Source organism: Bos indicus x Bos taurus, chromosome 2 (genome assembly GCF_003369695.1).
Source record: "Bos indicus x Bos taurus breed Angus x Brahman F1 hybrid chromosome 2, Bos_hybrid_MaternalHap_v2.0, whole genome shotgun sequence".
Taxonomy (NCBI): Eukaryota; Metazoa; Chordata; class Mammalia; order Artiodactyla; family Bovidae; genus Bos; species Bos indicus x Bos taurus.
This window is the reverse complement of record NC_040077.1, coordinates 85,874,010-85,900,361: the sequence shown is the minus strand read 5'-3', so window position 1 is coordinate 85,900,361 and position 26,352 is coordinate 85,874,010. Positions and strand designations below refer to the sequence as shown.

Below are 26,352 nucleotides of genomic sequence, written 5' to 3'. Positions count from 1 at the left end.
GTTGTCTCCCTCACTCCTCACTACTGCTTTCAGATCATTATTTATTCACATTTTTGTGAAAGCCCAAGCTTCTTTGAGGCTCATATTCTTAGAGGATAATGTCATCCTCTATCTGGCTGCGTTATTGTTATTTCATGGAAGACATGTTTGCTTGTAGTGGATGATATAGGCTGCCCAGATTCCTTTCTCTCTCCCTTCATAACTAGAGCTGTGGGGAGTTCTTTTGGTGACAGCTCTATGGGTATTGTTTGTAGTTAAAAGAGAGCTGCATCTTCCAAGGTCATGCCCTTTGCTTGGGGAAACTCGCATCGAAAGTCATGTTGATTTGGGAGTATAAAGGCCCAACTTCTTGCCCCAATTTAGAACAACTCTAAAAGGCCATCCCATCTCCAGAGTTCCCCATATAATTGAGGTCTTTGTTTGCAACTGGGTCGTAGTTCAGCTCCTCCTGCCCAGTTCTGATTCCTTCTTCCAATTTCCATCTCAGCGCCTGCTTCATAGGGAGCCCAACCTGTGATCCAAGAAAGCAGACTCTAAAATGGGATTTTGCAGATCTGGATCACCTGCAGTCTGGCTGGTAATGAGGACCCTCTCACTGGTGACTAATAGCTCCTGTTGAGATATTGGGAGACAGACACTGAAAGTCTGAGGTTAGTCACTAAGAAAAGGTTAAGTGTTAAGGCTGGAGGGTATCATTTTTTGGTAGTATATAAAGAGAGTGTCATTGTCTCTGTCTCCAGCCAGAGAGCCAAAAAGGCTGATGTCAGGTCCAGGACTAAATAACAGCAGAGCTCTAAAAGTGGACAAAACACTCAGTCTCAACATGTATTTTATACAAGGTGAGGACCCTAATTGGAAAGGATTTCAGTCCTAAGAAACTGAACCAGGACATCTGGGTCAGTGCACTCAGGAGACTTGAAATCCTAGATTCCCCTGAATCATCTGGGCCTATGGAAGTGGTCTAATCCTGTGAAAAAGCTAGTGCTCCCTCGTTGCTTGAGGAAGATACAAAAACTGTTGACTTATTATAAGTCAGGTGCTACCCTCAGGAACTTTCCTTCCTAGACAACACACCAATAACTGGGTTAAGTCATATATCACCTGACCAAGGAAATGCTGAGCCTGCTATGGGAGGAAAGGGACACCTCAAAGAATCAAAGGACCTAGCCAGTATATACCACCAGGAGGTGGAAGATGACATAAAGAACTAAATTCTGAGGGGTCTTAGATCAAGGGGTAGGGCTGGGTAGCAGAACGTAATGGATAGGGAGGATTTACTGCAGATCGTGACTGCAGCCATGAAATTAAAAGACACTCACTCCTTGGAAGAAAAGCTATGACCAACCTAGACAGCATATTAAAAAGCAGAGATATTACTTTGCAACAAAGGTCCGTCTAGTCAAAGCTATGGTTTTTCCAGTAGTCATATATGGATGTGAGAGTTGGACTATAAAGAAAGCTGAGTGCCAAAGAATTGATGCTTTTAAACTGTGGTGTTGGAGAAGACTCTTGAGAGTCCCTTGGACTGCAAGGAGATCCAACCAGTCCATCCTAAAGGAAATCAGTCCTGAATATTCATTGGAAGGGCTGATGCTGAAGCTGAAACTCCAATACTTTGGCCATCTGATGCGAAGAACTAACTCATTGGAAAAGACCCTGATGCTGGTAAAGACTGAAGGTGGGAGGAGAAGGGGACGACAGAGGATGAGATGGTTGGATGGCATCACCAACTTGATGGACATGAGTTTGAGCAAGCTCTGGGAAATGGTGACAGACAGGGAAGCCTGGTGTGCTGCAGTCCATGGGGTCACAGAGTTGGACATGATTGAGTGACTGAACTGAACTGATTGACATGGGAGTACTATCCCATAATATGGAATACCCCGACTAGGATCTGCGGAGGCAGTGCTAACATTCTACTAGGATGGCTCACATGAAGTGCTGTAGAAATGGCAGAACTAGTGTGAAACATGGTGGAAGGAGGGATCGGAAGGCTCAGAGAAGTGAGTATGCTGGAGTAGGTATTCTACACTAAGCCCAGAAAACTGTGCTCCAGAAGAGGACTATGCTCCACAGGAAGGCTCAGAGGACATTCTTCACTAAAGCAATAAGGAATGTGAAAGGGGCACCAGCATCACTGGAAAGGAATGAGGTGAAGTGAGTGAGGTACTTGACTCAGGTTCAAAATGTAAGGGGGTGCCAAAAAGCTCAGTAACCAAGATAATATTTTAATTATATTTAAATACTAGTGCAAAAAATTCCAAGATGAACAAGATGTCAAAATTTTAAATAAAGACAGGATCAATATTAGTGATTTTTCCTTTTGCCTCAGACTCCAGTATGGTTCAACACAGCCCTGTTACTCATGGTGACTGTCTCTTACAGGCCTTAGGTGATGGTAGCAGAAAAAGTTACATAGCTGACTTCCATGTGAGCAATAGCTATGATAGGATCCCAAAATAGAGGGCAAGTGGTGATGTTTAACCCTCAGAGGCAAGGTGGGTACAATTATAGTTAGCACAAGGTTGAAATGGCTGCATGGGGGCTCCTGACCTGTGAAAAGATACAGAGACAGTTAATCCAACAGGCTGTCCTTAGAGGCAAGATTGATGGGCAGCCTACAAGGATGTTGCTTACTCTATACAACCAAGAGAAATCAAGGGTGGATTTCTTCAGGAGGCTGAAGGCAGCTATTCCAATAAATTTTTTTTTAATTGATCCTTTAATAGTTTCTGTACATGAGCTAGATTTCAGATGTAGAACTCTAATTTCAGACTATTTGATTGAAACAGATCCCCAGGAAGTAGGACCATGTGACATCATGGTAAATATGTGCTAAAGAATCCCCTAGTACTTCTTCAAAGACCCCTATCATTTGCTCTGGTAAGCGTACATTGGGGAAAGAGGAATAACCAAATGTTTTGAGTCCTATGGACACTACAAGTTGACATTGATACCCAAATTTTCATAATGGTCCCTGTTAGAGTGGAAGTCTAGGGTCAGAAGTGGAGTCTGGGCCCAGGTCTGGCTAATGGTGCCAAGTATCATTTCCCAGGTTCCCAAATGTTTAATTGGAATGAATATAGTTAAAGTTGGCTAAACCCTCATATTGGTTTCTTGGCCTGTGGCATAAGAACATAGTGGGGAAGGCTAATGAACACTCTGCCAAGGTAGCAGATAAGAAACATTTTCATAGCCTAGGAAGTATGGCAGAGATTAGTGCCTTAAAGACCTGAAGAATGCAAAGGTGGTGGTCCCCATCATGTCTAAACCAGAGTCTGGCCCTTCAAAAGGCTGCACAGACCCTGGAGGATGACAGTGAATTATCACACATTAAACCAAGGAATAGCCCCAGTTGCAGTTGGCTGTGCCAGATGTAGCTACAGGAGATTAACATGACCTCAAGTACATGGTAAGCAGGTACTGATTTGAGGAAAAGAGTTGTTTTCCATTCCTAACAAGGATTTAAAACACTTTCTTGAGCTGCACAAGTGTATATATTTTAAGTTTGACTCCTGGATTGTGTTAACTTCTTCCATAATATGGTCTCTCATAATAACTATCATAATACATATAGTCTTAAAGGACCCAGACAGCAGAAAGTCATATCAATTCATCATATGGATGGGCATTGTGTTAATTTTGTCAATCAGACTAAATGACCACAAAATGGTAGGTATATTAGAGGCTTTTGAAAAACATATATTCCAGAGGGTAGGAGACAAACCCAATGAAAATTAAGGTCTGCTTTGTTAGTTATAGTGCAGGATTTCCCAGTGGTGGCACTGTTGACATGCTGGGTCAGAAGATTCTGTTGTGAGGAGCCTTCCGGTGGAACATAGGACTCTGAGCAGTACCCTATGCTCTAGATGCCAGTAATTGCTCACTTTAACTTGCTTTAGGTGTTCCAGTCCAGTTCAGGAGAAAGACACATAGAAAAAATTACAATACATAGTGGATTGAGTAGTTATAGATGTTTCTGGTATTTTAGGACCACAGCAATATCAAAGCATGCCATCTATATCTCACTCCTCGGGTGAGATTTCCTGGGTGGAGTGACACTGGGTCAGTGTCAGGTGGAGAGGACCTTCTAGTAAAAGAGGATTAGGCTGTGACAACCAAAAATATCTCTAGACGTTGCAAAATAACCCTGGGAGACATAATCACTCCCAGTTGAGAACCACTGTTTTAGGGGTGTAGTGGCCTAGGGCATGCCTGGACAGCCCCTCCAAAGTAAAGGACATGCTATTGCATCTTGTACCTTCCATCACTAGGAAAGAACACTGTGCCTCGTAGGTTTCTTTGGGTGACATAAAAAACTGCCAGCTTTGTACTCTATAGCAACTGTCATTAAAATTGCCAACATATCTAGGTTGACTCTGGTACCTGCCTAAAACGGATTACCTGTCATTGACCCAATGACTGCTATCTGCTGAACATCCCTTACCCTATTTCACAAACCGTATTTCTCTGGTCCTGACATCCCACCTTCCTCTGCCTTCTGCCAGTTTCTTAGTTCAACTAGTGAAAATAGCCATCCTAAACTGAATAATTAATGACAATATTTCTTGCCCTTGTACGGTACATCTGTCATTGAGAATCCAGTGGCAAAATGATGTGGCAGGTCTCTGTATTAGTTAGCAAGACAGTTCAGATTCCTTCATTCAGTATTAATTACCCATTCAACAATGTACTGTCAGGTATCACATCTCATACCACTCTTCCCCTGTTACTCCATTCACCAACCTTTCTGTTTTTGGAAACCCCACGTTTGCTCTCACCTTGGCACGCTGGCATTTGCCACGTCTGGAATACCTCTTCCCCCATGTCCTCATTCCCTTATTTTCTGTAGGTATCTGTTCAGATGTCATCCTCCCAGACATCTTGCTTTTTCTGCCTATCCTGTCCTGCCACCCTGCCCACTTCCCTTACTTTGCCTTATTATTTTTCAAAGCATTCGATAGTACCTGAAATTATACAAACACATACAGTTTGGGGTTTTTTGGTTTTTTGGGTGGGGGGGGGCTGTGCTGTGAGTCATGGAGGATCTTAGTTCTCCCAGCAAGGACTGAATCTGCAGTAGAGGCATGGAAGCATGGAGTCTTAACCACTGGATCGCCAGGGAAGTCCCCAAATACAGATTTTTAATCTCTTTCCCTCAAAGATTCTGATCTCTGTGAGGACAGGATCTTATTCAACATTGTATTCCCAGTGTCTAAAGTGATGTCTGGTATATGATAGGTCCTTATTGAATATTTATTGACAGTTTTTCAAATATTTTTTCAATAAATGGTGAAATTTACCTTTGTTTATTTTAATTAGGGTTCAACTGGATATACATACCAGTAGGAGATACATATTAAGACATTTATTGGAAGGAATTGGTTTACACAGATGTGGGAATCAACCAATAAACAAGTCCAGAATCTATCGGGCAGGCCATCAGTAAGGGCAGGCTGGAACTCTGGCACAGGCTGAAGTTGCAGTCCACTGGTGGAATTTTCTTAGTGAAGTCTCAGTTCTGCTCTTTCAACTGATTGAATTAAAACCCACCCAGATAATCTAGGATAATCTACTTAAGTCAGTTACATCACCTGAGCACATCCACAAGGCCTTCATAGTAACACCTAGATTAGTATTTATATGAATAACTGGGACTGTAGCTTAGCCAAGTTGACACATTAGAAGACCATCGCAGCATTCTAGGCATCTGGATGCTTCTGAGACACAATCCGCTTAGCTACCTGGGACACCTACTTATGTGTGCTCTGAATCTAGATATTTTACCATTACGAATCAAAGACCGCTCTTGGATGATGACTTTTAGTTAGAAAAAAAAGCTAGTTAATGAATTCACACTAATATTAATATATGCTTTTCAGTTCTAGTTAGACCTGGTATAGCTGAAAGGAAGAGAGGTCACCCAAGCTAAATGCAAGAAAAGTAGTATCTACAGAATGATTCTTTGGAAGCTTGGAGCTGGATGTGGTTCTGGATTCAAGGTGGTGGTGGGGACTCAAGCAACTGGAATGGATGATTCTTCAGACAAAGTGACAATTTCCACTGATTTTGTTAGTAGCAACTACTGGAAGTTAAAATTTCCAAGAGAAGGCATCTTGACTTAGCCAATAACTTCCTTTGTTTTTAGACAGAGTGTGCTGTATTCCAGGCCAGGTTCTAGGTAGCCAGGTACCTGTCTCTTCCAGAACAACCCAGTGTTGTTCCCCTGAACAGAGAGTTTGGTCAGGTCAGTTGAAGCTAGAAGGGAAAGTCAGGCATGACAGACACATTGACCAACATATTCAGAACATCATCTTGGGGTTATCTGTTATTTAACTGAGTAATGCCCAAATTTTCAGGAATAAAGCTCTCTAGTTTTGGAAGTTTAGGCATAACTGAAAGACAGATAAAAGTAGATTTTTTGCCTGGGGTACATAGAGTCTGATGTACCTTTGATTTAGGATATTTCTGGAAAGCTCAACATTACACATCAGGATTGTCGTCACTTTGTCCTGTGACAGTCCCTTTACCTCTGAAAAGATGGGCTTGATAAATTGTCACTGCTTTTCAAGCAGCATGGAGCTTCAAGGCCTTTATAGCTTTATCTCCTATGGTAATTTGTGCAGTTACAGCTAGCATTTAACATTCTGAAAAATTATATCTTATTCTTTGTCTAAAAGGGCTTCCCTGATAGCTCAGTTGGTAAAGAATCTGCCTGCAATACAGGAGACCCCGGTTTGATTCCTGGGTCAGCAAGATCCACTGGAAAAGGGATAGGCTACCCACTTCAGTATTCTTGGGCTTCCCTGGTGGCTCAGCTGGTAAAGAATCTGCCTGCAATGTGGGAGACCTTGGTTTGATCCCTAGGGTTGGGAAGATCCCTTAGAGAAGGGAAAGACTACCCACTCCAGTATTCTGACCTAAAGAATTCCATGGACTGTATAATCCATGGGGTCACAAAGAGTCGGACACGACTGAGCAACTTTCACTTTTGTCTAGAAAAATCATGTATAATTGCTACTTTGCAATATATATATATTTTTAAGATTGATAAGGAATAGATTTTCCTTTGAATTGGATGTCATCACTCTCAATGATTTGTGTTATAAATAGGCAGGGAGGGGCAGAAAAGCCCTTCTGATTAAAAAAAATAATTTTATTTATTATTTTTGGCTGTTCCGAGTCTTTGCTGCATGTGTTTTTCTCTAGTTGTGGCGAGTGGGGGCTACTCTTTGTTGTGGTGCGTGGGCTTCTCATTGCAGTGGTTTCTCTTGTGCATGGGCTCTAGGGCACTCGGGCTGCAGTAGTTGCAGCTCTGGGGCTCTGGAGCACAGGCTCAGTAGTTGTGGTGCAGGGGCTTAGTTACTTTGTGGCATGTCGGATCTTCCCAGATCAGGGATTGAACCCGTGTCTCCTGCATTGGCAAGATTCTATAGGACTGAGCCACCAGGGAAGCCCACTGCCCTCCTCCCCCACCACAACTTCTGACTTTTGAAATTAAAAATGTGTAGGAAATCCATTTTAACTAATATGTGATTAATATTTATTAATATTGGAAATGGAAAGTAAAGGGTGGCTTAGCTGGTGGCTAAGTGGTAAAGAATCCACCTGCCAATGCAGAAGATGCAGATTCCATCCCTGGGTCTGGAAGATACCCTGGACAAGGGAATATCAACCCACTCCAGTATTCTTGCCTAGGCTATCCCATGGCCAGAGGAGCCTGGCAAGTTATAGTCCTTGGGGTTGCTAAAAAGTTGAACATGACTTAGCAACTAAACAACAAGTTATTTAAAAAAAAAAACAAAACTATTTCTTACTGTCTAAAAATTCAAGTTATTGTTTTATAAAAGACAATTCATTTTTAGAAGATTAGGAGAAGGGAGTCTCCAATGATCTTTGACCAAGTCTCTCATATCTCACTTTCCAAAACATGCCCTTGCCCTACAAAAGTAACTTTTAATACCTAGGAACCTAGAGAAATATGCACATAATACAAAGTGGCCAGCAGGCACAACTTATATCTTGGGAAAGAGGACACGTGATGCCTACTTTACAAATGCTTTTCATTTTTTTCCTGTTTATAAAAATAATACATGCTCATAGCAGAGTATCTGGAAAATACTAAGAATTATTAATATAAAGAAAAAACCACTCAATTCTATCATTCACAAACATTCGCTCTTAACATTTTGGTGAATTTCCTTTTCATATATTTTTTACATGACAGTGATTGTCTTGTTTATACATCTTTTAAAAAATTATGAATCAAGAAATGCAACATCCTTGCTATTATTTTTGTCAACAGGGGTGAATTCTTTTTGTTTATTGGTTTTTGATGGACATAATAACACCTTTCTTTAATTCATTATTTCTCATTTATTCTTTTTTCTTTTACTTTAAAATATGCTATTTTATATATATATAAGAATGTATGTAATCTATGTGTAGGTTATAAGCCATTTAAGGAATATCTATGGACCCTCTGCCAATCCAAGAACTAGAATTTATCAACAATTGACTTAATAATCTACATGTTCTTCTCTTATCTCATTCCCTTCCTCCTCCAGCTATTGTTTAACCTAAATTAAACTGAAAACTTTAACCCATCAAATTGATTTTTTCATTGATGCTATTAAAATGTCACTTTGGGGGACCTCCCCAGTGGTCCAGTGGCTAAAATTCTGTGCCCCCAATGCAAGGGGCCCAGGTTCAATCCCTGGTCAGGGAACTAGATCTCATACAGCCAAAAAAAAAAAGAACTACCTCACTTTTTTATTAGGTAAGTTTCTACTAAGTATTTGTATTCTGAGTCTGTCACACAACAAGGTAAGTTGTTTTGTGATGTCTATAACTTGACCCTTACCTGCCTTCAGTTCAGTTCAGTTCAGCCGCTCAGTCGTGTCCGACTCTTGCGACCCCATGATCCCTGTCCATCACCAACTCCCGGAGTTCACTCAGACTCACGTCCATCGCGTCAGTGATGCCATCCAGCCATCTCATCCTCTGTCGTCCCCTTCTCCTCCTGCCCCCAATCCCTCCCAGCATCAGAGTCTTTTCCAATGAGTCATTTCTCTATTAAATTGTTACGTTCTTCAGAGTCCAAAGCCAGTGTGACAAGGTTATGCTTGTACAGCTGATGTTTAGGAGAAAAAAAAATTCCTGATTTAGTAATGACATTTAGGATTATCAGAAGCATTTCATTAGTGTTAGTGCTGACAATCGGGACTTTTCTAAGAACTCAGAAAAGACTGGCAGAGTTCCTGCTGTGTAATTTAATAACTGTGTGACCTTGTGCAATCTCATATATAACCCTGGCCTAGCTTTTTCCCGTCATTTCTTAAATGAGATTATTAACATTTTATCCACTTTGCGGGAGTTATGGGATTACCAACAAGTTACCCTCTTTATGTGGATTTCAATAGCGATTGGGAACGTATATTGTAGACAAAACTCCTAATCAAATGTTAAGTAATTAAAAAGAAAACGACCTTGAATTACTGAGTGAGGGATCAGACTGTTGTAAGTGTTAACTAAGCACTACAACAGCTGAGACATGCTGAGGAAAGTTTTTGGCCTCAAAACGCCGTCTGGTGAATTTGGAGAAAGGGGACTGAAGGTCTGAGGCTTCTTCCAGTCCTGAAACCTTAGTGTTTCTTTCAGCGACTGTTTTAACTGCCCTGGTGAAATCCACTTTCCTCCACGGCGGAGTTACTCTTTATAGGGCGCTAAAGCTCACGTAGTCCTTGTCGGGTTTACCACGGAAACCGTCTCCGGGAGCAATCCTGACTCCTCCCTCCACCCACAATGCACCTCTCTGTTCTATCTAGGTGGCTGCTCTGTCACGTGTCACCGACCGAGCGCGCTCCCGCTTGGCGCTTGCGCGGAGAGCGGCCCCCAGCTATTTTTCTCCGTGGCAGCGGCGACGAGCGGAAGTTCTTGGGAGCGCCAGTTCCGTCTGTGTGTTCGAGTGGACAAAATGGCGAAGATCGCCAAGACTCACGAAGGTAAGCGGTTTTCCCCTTGTTACGTAGATTCTCCGCTGCCAACCTACTAAGACTTTGTCTTCCTAGGTTTCTGCCTCTTCCTGTGGTTTCTTTTCTGGGGGTCCGAACTCGCGCTTCGGGCCCCCGGTTGTCTGCTCGGCGCCAGAGGCGCAGGCCACTGCCCCGCGTAATGGCGTCCTACTCGTACACCCCCGACAGGCGCTTTGTTCCGTGTTTGGGTGCTGCTACTTCAGCATTGCTTTTGTTCTCTGACTGGGGGCCTCGTTTAAACGCGGTAAGGGAGCGGGGGAAAGGGCGTGGGAACAAAGTCTCTCTCACCTCTCGGAACTGTGGTTGGCATAGTTTGTGTAGGGGAGGGTCAGAAAAGCACTGAAATACGGCAGCCGCTTTCCGGGCGGCACTCAATCGAGTTTAGTCAAACTGAGGCTCGTTACTCTTTAAGTTTGGTTAATTTGTATGTCTTCAGGCGTCTAAGATACATACTTTGGGTTTTTTTGGTGGTGGTTCGGAATGATTTGGAAATAAAATCTGGTAGTTTTCTCCTCCCTTGATTACTTTTAGTATAACAGGGGCCTTTTTTCTTTTGAGACTGATTTTTGATGAAACAGGGAAAGGCACATTAATAATGGCTAAAGCTTTTGAACAAGTTGGTCGTTTTGTGAAATACAGAGTATGCGAAATTAGGAAAATATTGGCAATAGGCTGTAGTCCCCCTTCAGGGAGTATTCAGAAATGACAGGAAGTAGGGGCACTTTTGCGGAGAAGGCAGTGGCACCCCATTCCAGTACTGTATTAATGCTTGGTTCTTCTAAATTTGAATGGCATTTCAGCTTATGCTCAACACCTATTGATCAATTGTTATCTGATGATTGACTGATATTACCTGATACTTAAGCAAAACTAAGCAAACCTAGACATTTCAGCTGCTGCCATTGTGTAGTATTAGTACATAAGTAATCTGTAACTCGGAGAAGGCAATGGCACCCCACTCCAGCACTCTTGCCTGGAAAATCCCATGGACGGAGGAGCCTGGTAGGCCGCAGTCCATGGGGTCGCTAAGAGTCGGACACGACTGAGCGACTTCACTTTCACTTTTCACTTTCATGCATTGGAGAAAGAAATGGCAACCCACTCCAGTGTTCTTGCCTGGAGAATCCCAGGGACGGGGGAGCCTGGTGTGCTGTCGTCTATGGGGTCTCACAGAGTCGGACACGACTGAAGCGACTTAGCAGCAGCAGCAGCAGGGTCACTTTTGAGAAAAGATGAGGTATGGGAAGTTGGAACTGCATTCCTTGATTTTTGACTTGAAATCTGAAGTTTTAATCAAACACTGCTTCGAAGAGTTACTTTTATTTTACACGTCGTTTTTTACTTTTATGTCACACGTCGTTTCTGGGTTCGTGGCTTGGTGTTAGTTTGTGGGAGGTAATAAAGACTAAGGTCATCAAGTTTTATAGCCTAGTGGGGAAACAGCTATCTATCTTCATCCTTTATGAGGCAATTGAATGCTTAAATATAAGTAGTGTATTTTGGGAAGCTGGGTAACGGAGTCATTAATTTATGCTTAGGGTTATTTCATAGAGGAGGTGACGTATCCCTGCTCTAAAAGGATCAATCGGTTTTAAATTAGGGGAGGACATTTGAACCTGAGACGACATCTTGTACCTAGGCAGTGACTCGTGAAAGATGTGTTTGGCTAGTTGTGGCAGGAAAAGAGAGTTAAAGGAGGGAAAAAGTAGATGCATCTGAAAAATGTTGGTTGGGGCTGTTAATGATTGTATCACCCCTGGGAATTGAGTCCAGTTTTTTGCAACTTATGAAACAGACTAATGAAGTGGAAGTGACTTTTATATTTTTACTGTTCTTGTTAGGTATTTGGGATTGAAACACTGTTTTAATCCCAAAGTGTTTTTTGGGCACTTCTGTCTTTAGACTACTACTTTTGTAAAATAATTAGAAAAGATAAAGATGTTGGCTATTGTTTATCTTGTAGATTATTCGTTTGGGGCATTTTGTGGCCTTGATTACTTTATTGGTATCTTTATGATAAGATAACTTTTGGATAGGAAAATCAAAGTTATGATTAGTTCTCCCGTGTTTTAGAAGCACAGTTGAAAGTTTTGGTCTGCAGAAGATTGCAAGGGTAACCTTTTAGGATGCTGAACTAGTTGAGAGGAAGTCTTGAATTTAAATCTCACTGGAGCAGTCTTGGTTTTTTGGCTGTGCTGAGTGTCTTGCGGGATCGTAATTCCCTCACTGGGAATTGAACTCAGGCCATGGCAGTGAAAGCACAAGTTCTAACTACTGGACCGCCTGGGAACTCCCTGGACCAACTTTTAAAAGTATGTAATACTTGTTTAATTTTTGTCTTAAAGTTTTCTATCATGTTGCTTTTTTATATAAAAATTAAAATCTTTTCATCCTAAATAATGCTTCTGGTAAGGACATTTCTTTGTTGTACCTGGTAATTTATTGTTAAAATATGGCTGCATCAGTACTTTGTAATTGAGTCTTGTAAGATAAATAATACTTTAGTATTCAAGCTGAAGTAAGTTATTGTTGTACCTTCCAATATAGTTTTTTTCCATAGGCTCTTATTTCCCTTCATTGACCCAAACCAGTCTTCTTTTTTTTTTCCTCTTGTTGTCATATTCCTTTCAAATATTTGTTAGAATCAACCCTTAACAGCCTCTTTAACCAACCCGATTATTATTTTTTTATCCTGGGTCACTGTGGCTTATAAGCTTCCCAGTATTGAAATATAAAAAGAACTGGATTTATTAAAATCAAATGTAATCCCTTTTTGCATGTCATGTCAAGTTTAGAAAGTTATTAATGTGGGTAATCTTGCCAGCCAGCGGTTCTTCAGATACTGCTGATTTTGGCCCGTGAGGGAACCACAGTGTTCTGTTTAGAAAGGAAAAAAGATGGATTATCCAAAAATTCCATGTATTGGCTTGTTTAGCCACTATCCCTTGAATGGATTTTCAGGGGCATCACAAGGCTGAAAAAGTTTTCTCCCTAATTCTTTGCTTGCAGAATGGCTGGAATAATGATTTTATTTCTCTGCGTCTTCTGAGATTTTTACTTTCCTGTGTCCAGAATAGTTGTTATTTCAGTTTTGTAGACATGTAGTATGAATGTTGTTAAAAAGGAAAAAAGTTGTTTAAAGATTTCAGAATTTTCCTTCCTGTAGAATTATGTAAGAATTTAATTGATACTAGTTAGGAATTAATCTTTTAGGAACTGTTGTTTGTAGTGTTCAGTAAAATAATTTACCACCATAGTTAGTTGTCCTACTAGGGTTTTGTTTAAGAAAAAGACTGAGAGTTGGTATACAGAATATATTTTCTGTTTTTCTGCATATTTTTTAGAAGTCTCAAATTTGAGAAATCCTTGTTTACCACTTGCTTCTGATTGGTAGTGATTAGATGTTACTTATGGATCAGACTAAAAGGTGATTAACATCCAAAGGCTGTGTCTGGGAGAATTCCCTGACAGTTTAGTGGTTAGGACTCTGAGCTTCCACTACAAGGGCCACTGGTTCTGTACCTGACCAGGGAGCTAAGATCGCACAAGCCTTGTAGCACGCCCAAAGGCTGTGTCTCTGTAATGCAAAGTGAAGAATTATAGAACGTTGCAAATTGTACAAATTAAAAATGAGGAATAAAGATGTACCAAGGAGGAGGAAGTGCTGCAAGCTAGATTTAGCATTGTCTGAGGCATAGAAAAAAGGAAAGGCGCAGAAGGGGAAACCAGTAGGACAGAATTGGTGGGGAGCAGTTAAATAGTTGTATCAAATGTGACCAGTGATGGTTCATTTCAGAGTTTGATATTTAGGTCTTAGTTTAAAATACAAACAGTAGGTTAGATGTTTTCCATCTTATAGACGGTGCAAGTTCCAGCAGTATTTTATATTTTGATATCAAACTCGATTCCCAGATGAAACATTTGATGTATTTATGTCTGGCAAATGTCTATAATTTTAAGTTTTAAATTATAACGATTTTTGGATTAGTAATAAACAATTTTTAAGTAAATGAAAAATGGAAATCTGGTTATTGAATGACTTGAGATTTCAAATGGGCCTCTTCATAAATTTGTTGATGAATTCACGCTGTAAATATAGTCAACCTCTTGTCTCCTAGGGAAGGATTTGTTCTCTGATAGTTGAAAATCATCCTAGGATCAGTTTCCTCCAAAAAGAGAGTTTCAGTTGAATGATGACATTTCTGTAGATCACTGGAGCATAGTTGGTTTTTAAAATATACATATCTTAACGTTTACAAGATTTCACGTTACCATCACTTGCAAGATGAGTAAAACTGGAAAAGAAGAAAAAATGACAAGAATTGAAACTTTTAAGGGTTAAGATAGTACATCAGATCAGATCAGATCAGATCAGTCACTCAGTCGTGTCCCACTCTTTTCGACCCCATGAATCACAGCACGCCAGGCCTCCCTGTCCATCACCATCTCCCAGAGTTCACTCAAACTCACGTCCATCGAGTCGGTGATGCCATCCAGCCATCTCATCCTCTGTTGTCCCCTTCTTCTCCTGCCCCCAATCCCTCCCAGCAACAGAGTCTTTTCTAATGAGTCAACTCTTCGCATGAGGTGGCCAAAGTACTGGAGTTTCAGCTTTAGCATCAGTCCTTCCAAAGAACACTCAGGGCTGATCTCCTTTAGAATGGACTGGTTGGATCTCCTTGCAGTCCAAGGGATTCTCAAGAGTCTTCTCCAACACCACAGTTCAAAAGCATCAATTCTTCGGTGCTCAGCCTTCTTCACAGTCCAACTCTCACATCCATATATGACCACTGGAAAAACCATAGCCTTGACTAGACGGACCTTTGTTGGCAAAGTAATGTCTCTGCTTTTGAATATACTATCTAGGTTGGTCCTAACTTTTCTTCCAAGGAGTAAGCGTCTTTTAATTTCATGGCTGCAGTCACCATCGGCAGTGATTTTGGAGCCCAAAAAAATAAAGTTTGATACTGTTTCCAGTGATGGGACCAGATGCCATGATCTTCGTTTTCTGAATGTTGAGCTTTAAGCCAACTCTTCAGTCTCCTCTTTCACTCTCATCAAGAGGCTTTTTAGTTCCTCTTCACTTCTGCCATAAGATAGTACATCAGAGAACTTAAAAAAATTCTGTTTATGTACACCAGAGGATTCCATCTCAGAGAAGAGAGAGCTTTTATTTTCTGTTGCATGGGGCCAGAGGCTGTGTTTTCAAAGGGTTAGAAGAAATGAGAACCAAGAATGAGAAAAAAGGAGAAACTTTAAATTGCTTTTAAAACATTTTAACTTTTTATTGAAAATTGAAAACATATACAAAAATACAATAGTGAAATAAACCCCCATATTGTGCTTATCTAATCATATGGCTTGAACAGTTGTAAAGGCAGAGCCACCTTTTCTTAATCTCTTCACTAGTCTTTTTCACCTTTCCTGTTATTTCAAAGCAAATCCCAGATAGATAATTTTATACATATATTTTTTTGGATAAATAGATAAATTTATTTTCTGATTATTAGACCTCTTTCTCAATCTTATTATGGCAAATATACATAAAATATGTAAATCCTAAGTTCTTTTTGGACTTGCCTGGTGGCTCAGATGGTAAAGCGTCTGCCTACAATGCAGGAGAGCCCAGTTCAATCCCTGGGTTGGGAAGATCTCCTGGAGAAGGAAATGGCAACCCACTCCAGTATTCTTGCCCGGAAAATCCCATGGACGGAGGAGCCTGGTAGGCTACAGCCTGAGGGGTCGCAAAGAGTCAGACACAACTGAGCAACTTATGACTTACGACTTATTTCATTGGTTTCTACCAAACATCAAGAGTCAGCCATAGGTTTACCCATGTCGCCTCCCACGTGAACATCCCTCTCACCTCCCTCCCCAGCCCACCCTCTAAGTTGTTACCTAGCCCTGAATTTCCTGAGTCATGTAGCAAATTCCCATTGGCTATCTATTTTATATATATCCATACATTTTTCAGTGTGTATCTCTAAAATATAAGGACTTTAAAAAATACCATTATTAAGAAAGGGGGAAAAAACCATTATTGGGAGTTCCCTGGTGGTCTAGTGGTTAGAATTCAGCTCTTCCACTGTGGTGGCCTAGGTTCAATCCTTGGTTGAGGATCAGAGATCCTGTATGCTGCATGGCACTGCCAAAAAAAAAAAAAAATCTGTTATTAAACCTAAGATTAATAAAATATCCATCAGTGTTTGATATTGCTGATTGCCTTATAAACATTTTTTTACAATTCATTTGAATTAAATTCCAAATAAACTTCGTATATTGTACTCTTAAATCTGTATGTTCCTCCTTCATGTCTTTTTATTTTTTCTTGCAATTAACTGGTTGCAGTACCTTTGTCCTGTACGGTTTCCCACAGTCTGGAGGGAAAGGAGAAAATGGCAATAAAAACACAACTCCCTGTTAGACACTCGCACCACGGCTGTGACAGTCAAGGTGTCAGGAGGCCCACAAGCAAGGAAAGCTCCAAGAAAATTAATGGCTTTTGGAAAGAGTACAGTTCTGAAATAATACTTCAGGTTTTGGTTAGACTAGCCAAGGCAAGGAAGTCTAACAAAGGACTTGAAAATTCAAGTGCCCTTCCCACTCTAACTTTGCTAAATCACTGTAATCTCGTTGGACTCTTTTTGACCCTGTAGACTGGAGCCCTCCAGGCTCCTCTGTCCTTGGGATTCTCCAGGCAAGAATACTGGAGTGGGTTGCCATGCCCTTCTCCAGGGGGTCTTCCTGATCCAGGAATCAAACAGTGATTGAACCCTTGTGTCTAGTCCATTGGCAGGCGAGTTCTTTACCACTAGCGCCATAATGGCAATGAATATACTCACAATTTTCTAATAAGCTTTATTGCTGCCGGCAATTTTTTTTTTTTTGACTCCTACTGATAGACATACCTTAAAACGGAAATACGAACTTAAGAAAAACTCTGTTCTTGACAGATTATCCTCTAGAATCATCCTTTAGTGAGTCTCTTGCAGGCTCTTTGGTAAATACCAGTCTAATACTTAACTAGTACTTTGATTCCCGCCCCCCCCCCCCCCCAGGTCTTTGTTTGTTTGTTTGTTTTTTAACCACTTCCAGAATATGCCAGCTCTGGGGATTTGAAGAATCATGCATCATTTTAATTTTAGGATTCCAAATCTACCATCAGGATAGGGAATTTCTACTTCTTTTTTCTTTTCTTAAAAAATTTTATTGGAGTGTAGTTGATTCTACTTTAATCTGTTTTTAAACTTTCAGCATTAATAACCAAGAGTGCTATCACAGAAGCCTCCTTCCCCCTTGATAGATTTTACTGAAGATAGGGGTAGGGTTAGATAGAGAACAGAAATGAGGTGCTTATGCAGATAATTTAGAAATCCATATTAGATGTTTATATCTCCTGATACCCTTTAATGCCATAAAACTGGGATTTTATAATTTCATATATCCCAGCTTTTCTTCATTTTACTGTTTCCTTAATTTCTCTCCCGTATTGTATTGGTCAAAATTCTTCTGTTATACAGAATAATTCATTTCTCCTCTGTTCTTAAACTTGCTCAAGTAAACCCACAAAAAGGGCTCCAAAAGTTTCTTATAAAATGAAGCATGTATTTGCTCTAAGACTCAGCAATCATACTCACAGGTTATTTACTCTGGGGGTGTTAAAATCTGTGTTCACACAAAAATCTGTACACTAATGTTTACAGCAGCTTTGTTTGTATCTCTGCAAGCTGCAAACAACTTGAATGCCAGTCAAATAAAGAATGGATAAATACTCTGTGGTACGGTGGAGTACAGCTTGGTAATAAAAAGACATACACTATTGATATGCACAACGCGAAGACTGGAATACTTACACCTTGTGGTGGATTAAGAGTGCTAGCTCTTGGCAGTCACATACGTGACCATTAGGAGGTCCCAATCTTTTGTCCAATCTCTAGCAGACAGTATCCATTTTTCTTTATTTTTACATCTGAATGTCTTGAATTATAGAGATTCTAAATTGGAAGGGGATTAGGTGGTAATAGAGGATTTGTTCACGTTGGTCATAATTGAACTAGAGCTAGATTAGCATAAACATTTCCTTCTTTGCCTCCTCACATCCTTTTTTTAATATTTTAGACCTCTGGTTATTCTTCTTTTGGGTATGTTCCACCTCACTTTTTTTCATACTTGTTGTTTGAGTGGACTCCGGGAGTTGGTGATGGACAGGGAGGCCTGGCGTGCTGCAGTTCATGGGGTCGCAAAGAGTTGGCCACGACTGAGTGACTGAACACAACTGAAGAAGTCTTACGTGTTAATAATTTGCTGTCTGAAATTATCTATTTGCTTATTTTTAGTCAGTTCCTATTTAAGAAAGTACAGGAGTACTTGTGTACCAGTAGCTGTAATATAGTGTTAGGTAACTTTGAAAATAAAGAGTTAAAGACAACTTTTTTGTCTTTCCCAGAGATGTAGAGTGTAAAATTTGAAAGCTGTGGTATTTTATAAACCTTTGCTGGAGAGACAACTTTGAAAAATTACTTTCAGAGACTTCTATTATGAAATGTAATACAGGAAAGTGTAGAAAAAAAATGTACTGAACACAGTGTAACCCATTGTCCAACTTTACCAATTCTTAATATTTTGCTATAATTGTTCCACAATAAGACAACTGTTGCTAATCAGTAAAGACATAAAATCAGTAGGTAAAATTCAGTAGATGACAGTTTGTGAATAAACATATTATCCAAATAAAGGGATGTTAGTGAAACCTTACAACGGAAAAGTTCTTTAGAGGGGAAATAAAGCTGTCTGTGATGTAAGTTGGGGACTGAGCATGCTGCACAATGATAAGTGTAGTGTGATGCAGTTTTTATGAAACAGTGCCCCTTTCTGGTTTTTCATTTGTATATCACCTAGAGGAAAATATAAAATTGGTGATTTTGGTGAGACTGGGATGGGCTGCAAATGGAGAGGTATTGGGCTAGGTATGAGTTTCCTGATAATGTGGAAGCATGGGTTCATACACTGGAGGTTCTGATTTAGTGTATTTGAGGCCTAGGAGTCTGTTCTTGTAACAGATTCCTCAGGTGATTTTGATGTAAGTGGTTAGTTAGTAGACTATACTGATGCTGTGGAGAGGAGATTGCAGACTATTTGGCTGGCGCGATTAACCCATTTGTGTTTATTGCCTGAGTCCTGATGACAGTAGGTAGCATTTATGGTTCTTTAAAAAAAAAATACTTTGAAAAATGATACATGCACCTAGTGGTGGTGGTTTTTTATTTTTTTTAAACCGTAAACATTTCTGAAATGGGAATGTTCAAAAAGGAAAAAATGAGAATAGATCTCCACTCATCCTTGAGCCAATTTTACTAATCCCTGAGAGAGTTCTTTGTATTATATCAGGAGAAAAAGTGTTCTGGGGGGCAGGGGGGATCTAATATGGGTTAAAGCTTAAATATATACATAAATATATAAACAACAGTAGAGAGAATAGTTGGAGAAGGCAATGGCATCCCACTCCAGTACTCTGGCCTGGAAAATCCCATGGATGGAGGAGCCTGGTAGGCTGCAGTCCATGGGGTCGCTAAGAGTCGGACACAACTGTGCGACTTCACTTTCACTTTTCACTTGCATGCATTGGAGAAGGAAATGGCAACCCACTCCAGTGTTCTTGCCTGGAGAATCCCAGGGATGGGGGAGCCTGATGGGCTGCCGTCTATGGGGTCGCACAGAGTCAGACACAACTGAAGCGACTTAGCAGCAGCAGCAGCAGCAGCAGAGAGAATAGTAAAATGAATCAGTCCACTCAGATGACGATATTTCTGTTTGTGGTTAATTGTGATGGAGGCCGTTGGCTGCCTGGGCTCCTGTAACAGTTTTGAGGGGAGAAATGCAGGAAAAATAAGTGGGGATGGTAGTGCTCTGATACACTATAAGAGATTCGTTTACAAACTGGGGCTGCTAATTTCAGTATTAACTCTATTGCCTTATTTTGAGTTTCTGAGACTTGCTCCCGCACGCTGTGCCTTGGACTAGATAATGTTATTGCATTTTCTACTTTAAACCACACACATCTTGAAGACTTAGAGAGGGTTTTCTCCCTTAGCTGGGGGTGGGGGTTAGGCATTTATTTGTACCACTTGAATTTTTTCCTTTTGATGCTTGCAAACTAATAAATGAGTGTTTCAAAAGTGCCTAGTATCAAAGGACTAGTTCAGTTGAAGGTAATGAGCTAGCAAGAAATGCCTGTTCGTGAGGTCACAGATCGCTGGCAGTGGAAACGCTTTTTTCTTTACACACCTATAGATTATTAAGATTATTAAAATGAAACATCAGTTTGTAATTTAAAGTTACCTGGTGTCAGGAAAGACTTTGAAAAAAGGTTGGAAGTCTAGTCTATTTAAAGGAGACTGAAGAGACATGACTATATGCAGTGTGTGGTTCTTGATAGGATCAGGAAACGAGAGAACATGTTACTAGGATGTGAAGGATGTTACTAGGATGATTGGGAAATTATCATGATTTAGATAATTGATGGAGATATGAAATTAGATTATAAGATGATGAGTTAAAAATTAGCAAAGCAGTTAAGAGTTGATACTTCATTCACCACATGTGCATCTTCTGAATGTCAGACCTATGGATAGACACAGTGCTTGGGGGACTCATTGAATGCTTAAGTGTTTCATGCTCATTATGTCATTTAATCCTTAAAATGAAACTCTCTGTTGTAGGAAACTGAGACACATAGATCAGTGTATTAGTAGGTAAAGAGCCTTTAAGGCATACATTTTTAATTTAAAGCTCAGACTGTAAGTCATAAATCTAATGTGATGGTGGTTGCAGCCAAACTGTAGGGCTCTGTATTACATGCTTAAGAATTTAGATTTTATCCTTTGTTATTTTACTATTGAAGATGTTTAGGTTTTTACCTCGGAACTTGTTAGGAATGCAGAAACTTGGGTCTGATCTAGGCCTTTTGCATTCTAACAAAATCAGAACACACAGACGATTTGTTGCACATTTGAGTTTGAGACCCACTCTCTACAGTACTGTTTTTACCTTTCTAGTAGTGTTTAAATAATCTTAAGTGTTGTTCTTGCTCCCTAATCAATGTCACCAGGATTCTTTCAGTTGGGAAAGGTTAAAATTTAATGGTAGTTTAATAAACTTTGGCAAGCTGTTTTTAATGTAAGAGTAACTTGTAGTTGATAAAATAGGATTTCTTTTGTGTGCATAAGTACCTTCTGTTGAGGTGGAGATATTTTAAATTTATTAAAAATCAATACTTTTTTATGGTTATTTTGATAATACCCAGTAGAGAAATGTATTATGTTGAGTGCTGTTTGGAAAATGAGACTAAGAAAATCTGTGTTTATTTTCTTACAGATATTGAAGCACAGATCCGAGAAATTCAAGGCAAGAAGGCAGCTCTTGATGAAGCTCAAGGAGTGGGCCTTGATTCTACGGGTTATTATGACCAGGAAATTTACGGTGGAAGTGACAGCAGGTTTGCTGGATATGTGACATCAATTGCTGCAACTGAACTTGAAGATGTAAGTTTCATAGTATACAAAAAGTCCTAGCATTTTTTTGTTGGAGAGCAAGAAATACAAATTTTCTGGTTGGAGTCATCTGGTTTAATCTCAGAAGACATTTTGGAGATTGAGAAATCTTTTCTTTGGGAGGCTAAAACTGTTGAAGGTGTCTTTCTCTTCTAAGACTTCTGGAAGTGCTCAGTTCTGACTCTTATTTTAAAACTAGTTTATTTAGCAAAGCACCTGGAAATCATTAACCATTGTAAAAGTAACTTACTGAGTTATTGTTACCTACTGAGCTCTATCTGGAGGAGCCCTGTAAGAAGTGATTTCATTGTAAATGGCTTGTGACCTCTGATATTTGCTTGATACTGTTTTTTTCTCCCTTGGTATCTTAATATGAATGAACTGTTTCTTGGTACTGACATTAATGGGCTTTTTCGAGCCTGTTTTAGTTAACTCCGAAGGATGATTACCTCTTATTTTGAAACACATCTCTTAAAGTATTTTCATATATTCCACAGAGCTTATATCTTGTCAGACCATCCCAAACATCCAAATTTGGTGAATAGCTTATCACTTTTGTGTGATTCAGTAACCTGTGTATATAGATTGTGAAACTTATTGTTTTTATGAAATTCAAGCCATATTTTATTTTATAGTTAGCACCTTTTTTAAAGAAAAAATTTTAAGTGCCAAAGCAAAGTTTGTAGAAGCCAGTCAGGCCTCTTTGCATATCATACCTTAATGGTAAGAGGCAGTAATGGCTCTGTGTTCCAAAAGCTGACTAGGAAATTGTTTTTTCAGTTTTAAATAAAATAAATGACGTGTTAAGATCTTCTTGAGATCTCCCTGTTGTGGCACTTCTTACATTAGTAAAATAATAATATAACATTATTCTGTCTAAACACAGTAATACTATTAGGGAAATACATTTAAAATTAATTACATTTTACTTTTTTCTGTGGTTAAACCATGTTTTTTAAAAAAGAGTTAGACCAGGAAACTGGAGAATTCTAAAGAAGCTGTTTGTAGTTTCCAAATCTGAAAAACAAATTTAATCATGCCCACTGAGAGTCCCTTGGACTGCAAGGAGATCCAACCAGTCCATTCTGAAGGAGATCAGCCCTGGGATTTCTTGGGAAGGAATGATGCTAAAGCTGAAACTCCAGTACTTTGGCCACCTCATGTGAAGAGTTGACTTATTGGAAAAGACTCTGATGCTGGGAGGGATTGGGGGCAGGAGGAGAAAGGGATGACAGAGGATGAGATGGCTGGATGGCATCACCGACTCGATGGATGTGAGTCTGAGTGAACTCCGGGAGTTGGTGATGGACAGGGAGGCCTGGCGTGCTGTGATTCATGGGGTCGCAAAGAGTTGGACACGACTGAGCGACTGAACTGAAGTGAGAAAAATGAAATGCTCACATTTTTCTAGTCCGTATATAACTTTGACTTCCACAGAAAGCAGTCCTTATTGAATCTTTTTAAGAGTGTAGAAAACTATATTTAATTGTTTTAATAGTTTTTTGAGTTGAACAGAAAACGCAAGTGTTAACAAGTTTTATCATACTGTATTTTGTTTTCATATTGAATCTCTATGTACTTTCTAGTTTCTAAGTTCTGACATTTCTTGGTTTTGGGGGGGCATTCCATTGCAGGATGACGATGACTACTCATCATCTACAAGTTTGCTTGGTCAGAAGAAGCCAGGATATCATGCCCCTGTGGCATTGCTTAATGATATACCACAGTCAACAGAACAGGTAACTTAAAGATTAAACCAGAGTTTATTTGGATAAAGAAAACTGAATGTCTCAACTCCCGGGGAAACTCATTTATTTTATGAGTCAAGTTAATATTTTGAGGAGAGTTGATTTGAGAAAATTAGAAATAGTTAGGTTATAAAGGTGATAATTTCATGAAGGGGATTGAGGGGATTGAACTATGGAAATTTCTCATATGCCTTACTTTCTCATAATAGCATTTATGTGAGTATTGATACAGAATATTAGTAGGCATTTATTAAGCATTTTTATGTTTTATAATGTTCTGACTTTTGTTTGTGATTTTGTTTGGTTATTTAATAAGTGAATATTAAGTGAGACATACCTCTTTTCAGTATGATCCATTTGCTGAGCATAGACCTCCGAAGATTGCAGATCGGGAAGATGAATACAAAAAGCACAGGCGGACCATGATAATTTCCCCTGAGCGTCTTGATCCTTTTGCAGATGGTAATTCTTTCCCACTTTTCTATAAGTATTCAGAAATTTATTTGTGTTAAGTTGTCTTTAGCCCTTTGATTTTTTTTGGCATGCTTATGAATTTGCTTTTCTTTTTTAAAATCCCCCTTACTATAGATTTGTGTAGATTTGGTTGAAGTCACAGATGCCATATTCTTCATCTTTATAATGCCAGTTTTCTTTCCAGGTAGAAGGACAAGAAACTAATGAGCCCATGCCATAGAAACGCAAAGGGTTAAAGGTTTTTCTTTTACTTTTGTTTTTGGGTACGCTTTCTTTACTTTGAACAAATGTGTTTTTCTGCTCAAGATACTTTCAAATTATTGAAAGTTTTCATCCCAAATCTAGATTTTTAGGATTGTTAACTTTTGAGAAACTGTTTCCACATTAGAGCTCCCCCCATGTTGCTCTAAATATAGTTTAATAAATGCACCTACTTTGCTCTAAGCAAACTTAAAGTTAAAACAGAAGTATGTATACAAAGACTTTGATATTTTTAATAGTTGGAGTCTGTTTTGCTGATTTTAGTGTGCAGGTCAGCACAAGGGGCATAGTGAGCCTGATGGATGCTTTCCTCAGGTGAGTGAGTTTCAAAATCAAAATTAGGTGCCTGTTTTTTAAAATTAGATTCTGCTGCAGGTTTATAAATTAGACTTTCAGCCTGCATGAATTAGTAGGGATATTCTTTTTTTACTTGCATAATTGTAATTGATTTAAACATGTATGTCAGAATTCACAGGCCCATACTAACTGTCCTTAATTTCTTTCCTACAGCAGTACTGCTATATGCCAGTCCTGTCTGCATTCTTAAGGGTGCAGTTCAACACATCCTCTCTAGATTATGGTGAAAAAGTATTCCAAAGGAAGTCTTATCAGAGCTAGTGTCAGAAAGAATGACACTATCAATTGGGCATGATCTTCAGCATAGGAAATGTCTTAGAATTTTATTATATTTTCCTAAATTATGATGCTATACTACTTGTATAGCTAATTATCACATTTCTAAAACATCGTGTGCCTCTGTGAATCTTGTATTGTTTCATTTGGGCTTCTTTAAGATATTTCAAAGTTTGAAAAGCAAATACTGAAACTTTAACCAAGAGACTAACACATCTCTTTGTACACCACTTTTTTTCTATATGCATCATAATAACTGGTAGAAGTAATATATTTTAAGTAATATGTTTCCAGTTGTTATTTATACTTCCTAAGAAGATAAAAATATGTTTCTGGGTCAACAAAACATGGAAAGCCCATGAAGCCCTTTTTAGTAACATGACATCAGAATAAGATTAGAGGTATATTTTTTAAAGTCAGATTTTCTAAACTATAACTGTTGTAGAACATTGTATGAAGAACTTATCTAGTCGTAGTTACTTGTAGTCAGGATTTTAACAGCTTGCAACAGGTAATGTTTTGAATATAAATATCTTTCCAAAGTGTTACTAATGGTAAAGAGATAATTTTCTAGGCTTCTATTCTGCTGCTTGAAGTCAGAACTGCTGATGGAGACAAAGGCACGAAAGTGTACGTATTCCGGATTAGCAACCCAGGAACCCATCACTTCTGAAGACACTAAACTGTGCTGTCATTTTGTTTTTATATGCATTAAAATCTTTGTTTTAAACTGCTGTAGATATGTTTGTGTTCAAACAGGTTAAATTGATCAGCAAACTCAATAAAAAGTAAGATGTATAATTATTAAAGTTTTTCATCAAAAAATAAATTAAAGATTATGGAATAATGTAATATTAGAGCAGGGCAGATAAATCAATTGAACCTAATTATCTTTTATTTATTGTACTCTTGTCCTGTTGCTGTTCTTTTCTGCAGGAGGGAAGACCCCTGATCCTAAAATGAATGCTAGGACTTACATGGATGTAATGCGAGAACAGCATTTAACTAAAGAAGAGGTCTGTAAACCTGCTTTTTATTTTCATGGTGTTGGAAGAATGTAAAAGAAGTTGAGATTGACAGACTTTTATATTTCCTTTTTTATTTGCTGCACAAATATTGCTTACTTTATTACTGTTACTGTTAATAAAAATTAAGTTGAGAAAGAACCTTATGCAGAATTCTGCTGCTGCGGCCAAGTCGCTTCAGTCGTGTCCGAGTCTGTGCGACCCCATAGACGGCAGCCCACCAGGCTTCCCCGTCCCTGGGATACTTAGGCAAGAACACTGGAGTGGGTTGCCCTTTCCTTCTCCAATATATGTGTACACATATATATTTTATAGAGGACATATCTGTGGGGGCTATTAACAGTATGTCCCTGAAGTCACTGTGTAAGGGAAAAGTCAAATAGTGAAATCATTTTTTTGAAAAGCCTCTTATTCCACAAAATTCAGTTTGAATATGTGTGGAAATTCAGTTTGAATATTCTGATGAGTTCCTGCTGGCCTGCAGAGATTGCTCTGTTTTAATACTTAGTCTTTGTAATTTTATTATGAATATATAATAGATTTTGGGGTTGTAGAACTCCATATATCTAATGGAGTTATAGAACTCCACTTTAAAATCACAGGGTAAATTAAATGTATCTTTGTTGTG

The 26,352-nt window shown here is 39.2% G+C and overlaps 1 protein-coding gene across 7 annotated transcripts in view; it reads left to right on the top strand.

Annotated features, from left to right (window-relative positions):
• Nucleotides 1-26,352, top strand: part of SF3B1 (splicing factor 3b subunit 1) — a 60,331-nt gene that overhangs the window by 13,195 nt on the left and 20,784 nt on the right. For 3 of the 7 annotated variants that reach the window (XR_003514729.1, XR_003514730.1, XM_027563581.1), the window contains exons 2-6: nt 9,828-10,004; nt 21,408-21,574; nt 23,218-23,322; nt 23,679-23,793; nt 25,636-25,715. Coding sequence is in view for 4 of the 7 variants with exons in the window: in XM_027563581.1 (XP_027419382.1) it covers nt 9,977-10,004; nt 21,408-21,574; nt 23,218-23,322; nt 23,679-23,793; nt 25,636-25,715 (495 nt within the window). In the remaining 3 variants the exon portion in view is untranslated. Of the gene's footprint in view, nt 1-9,827; nt 10,005-21,407; nt 21,575-23,217; nt 23,323-23,678; nt 23,794-23,989; nt 25,716-26,352 lie in introns of those variants that run through there. The other 4 variants (XM_027563621.1, XM_027563591.1, XM_027563601.1 and 1 more) reach the window with 4 other exon arrangements.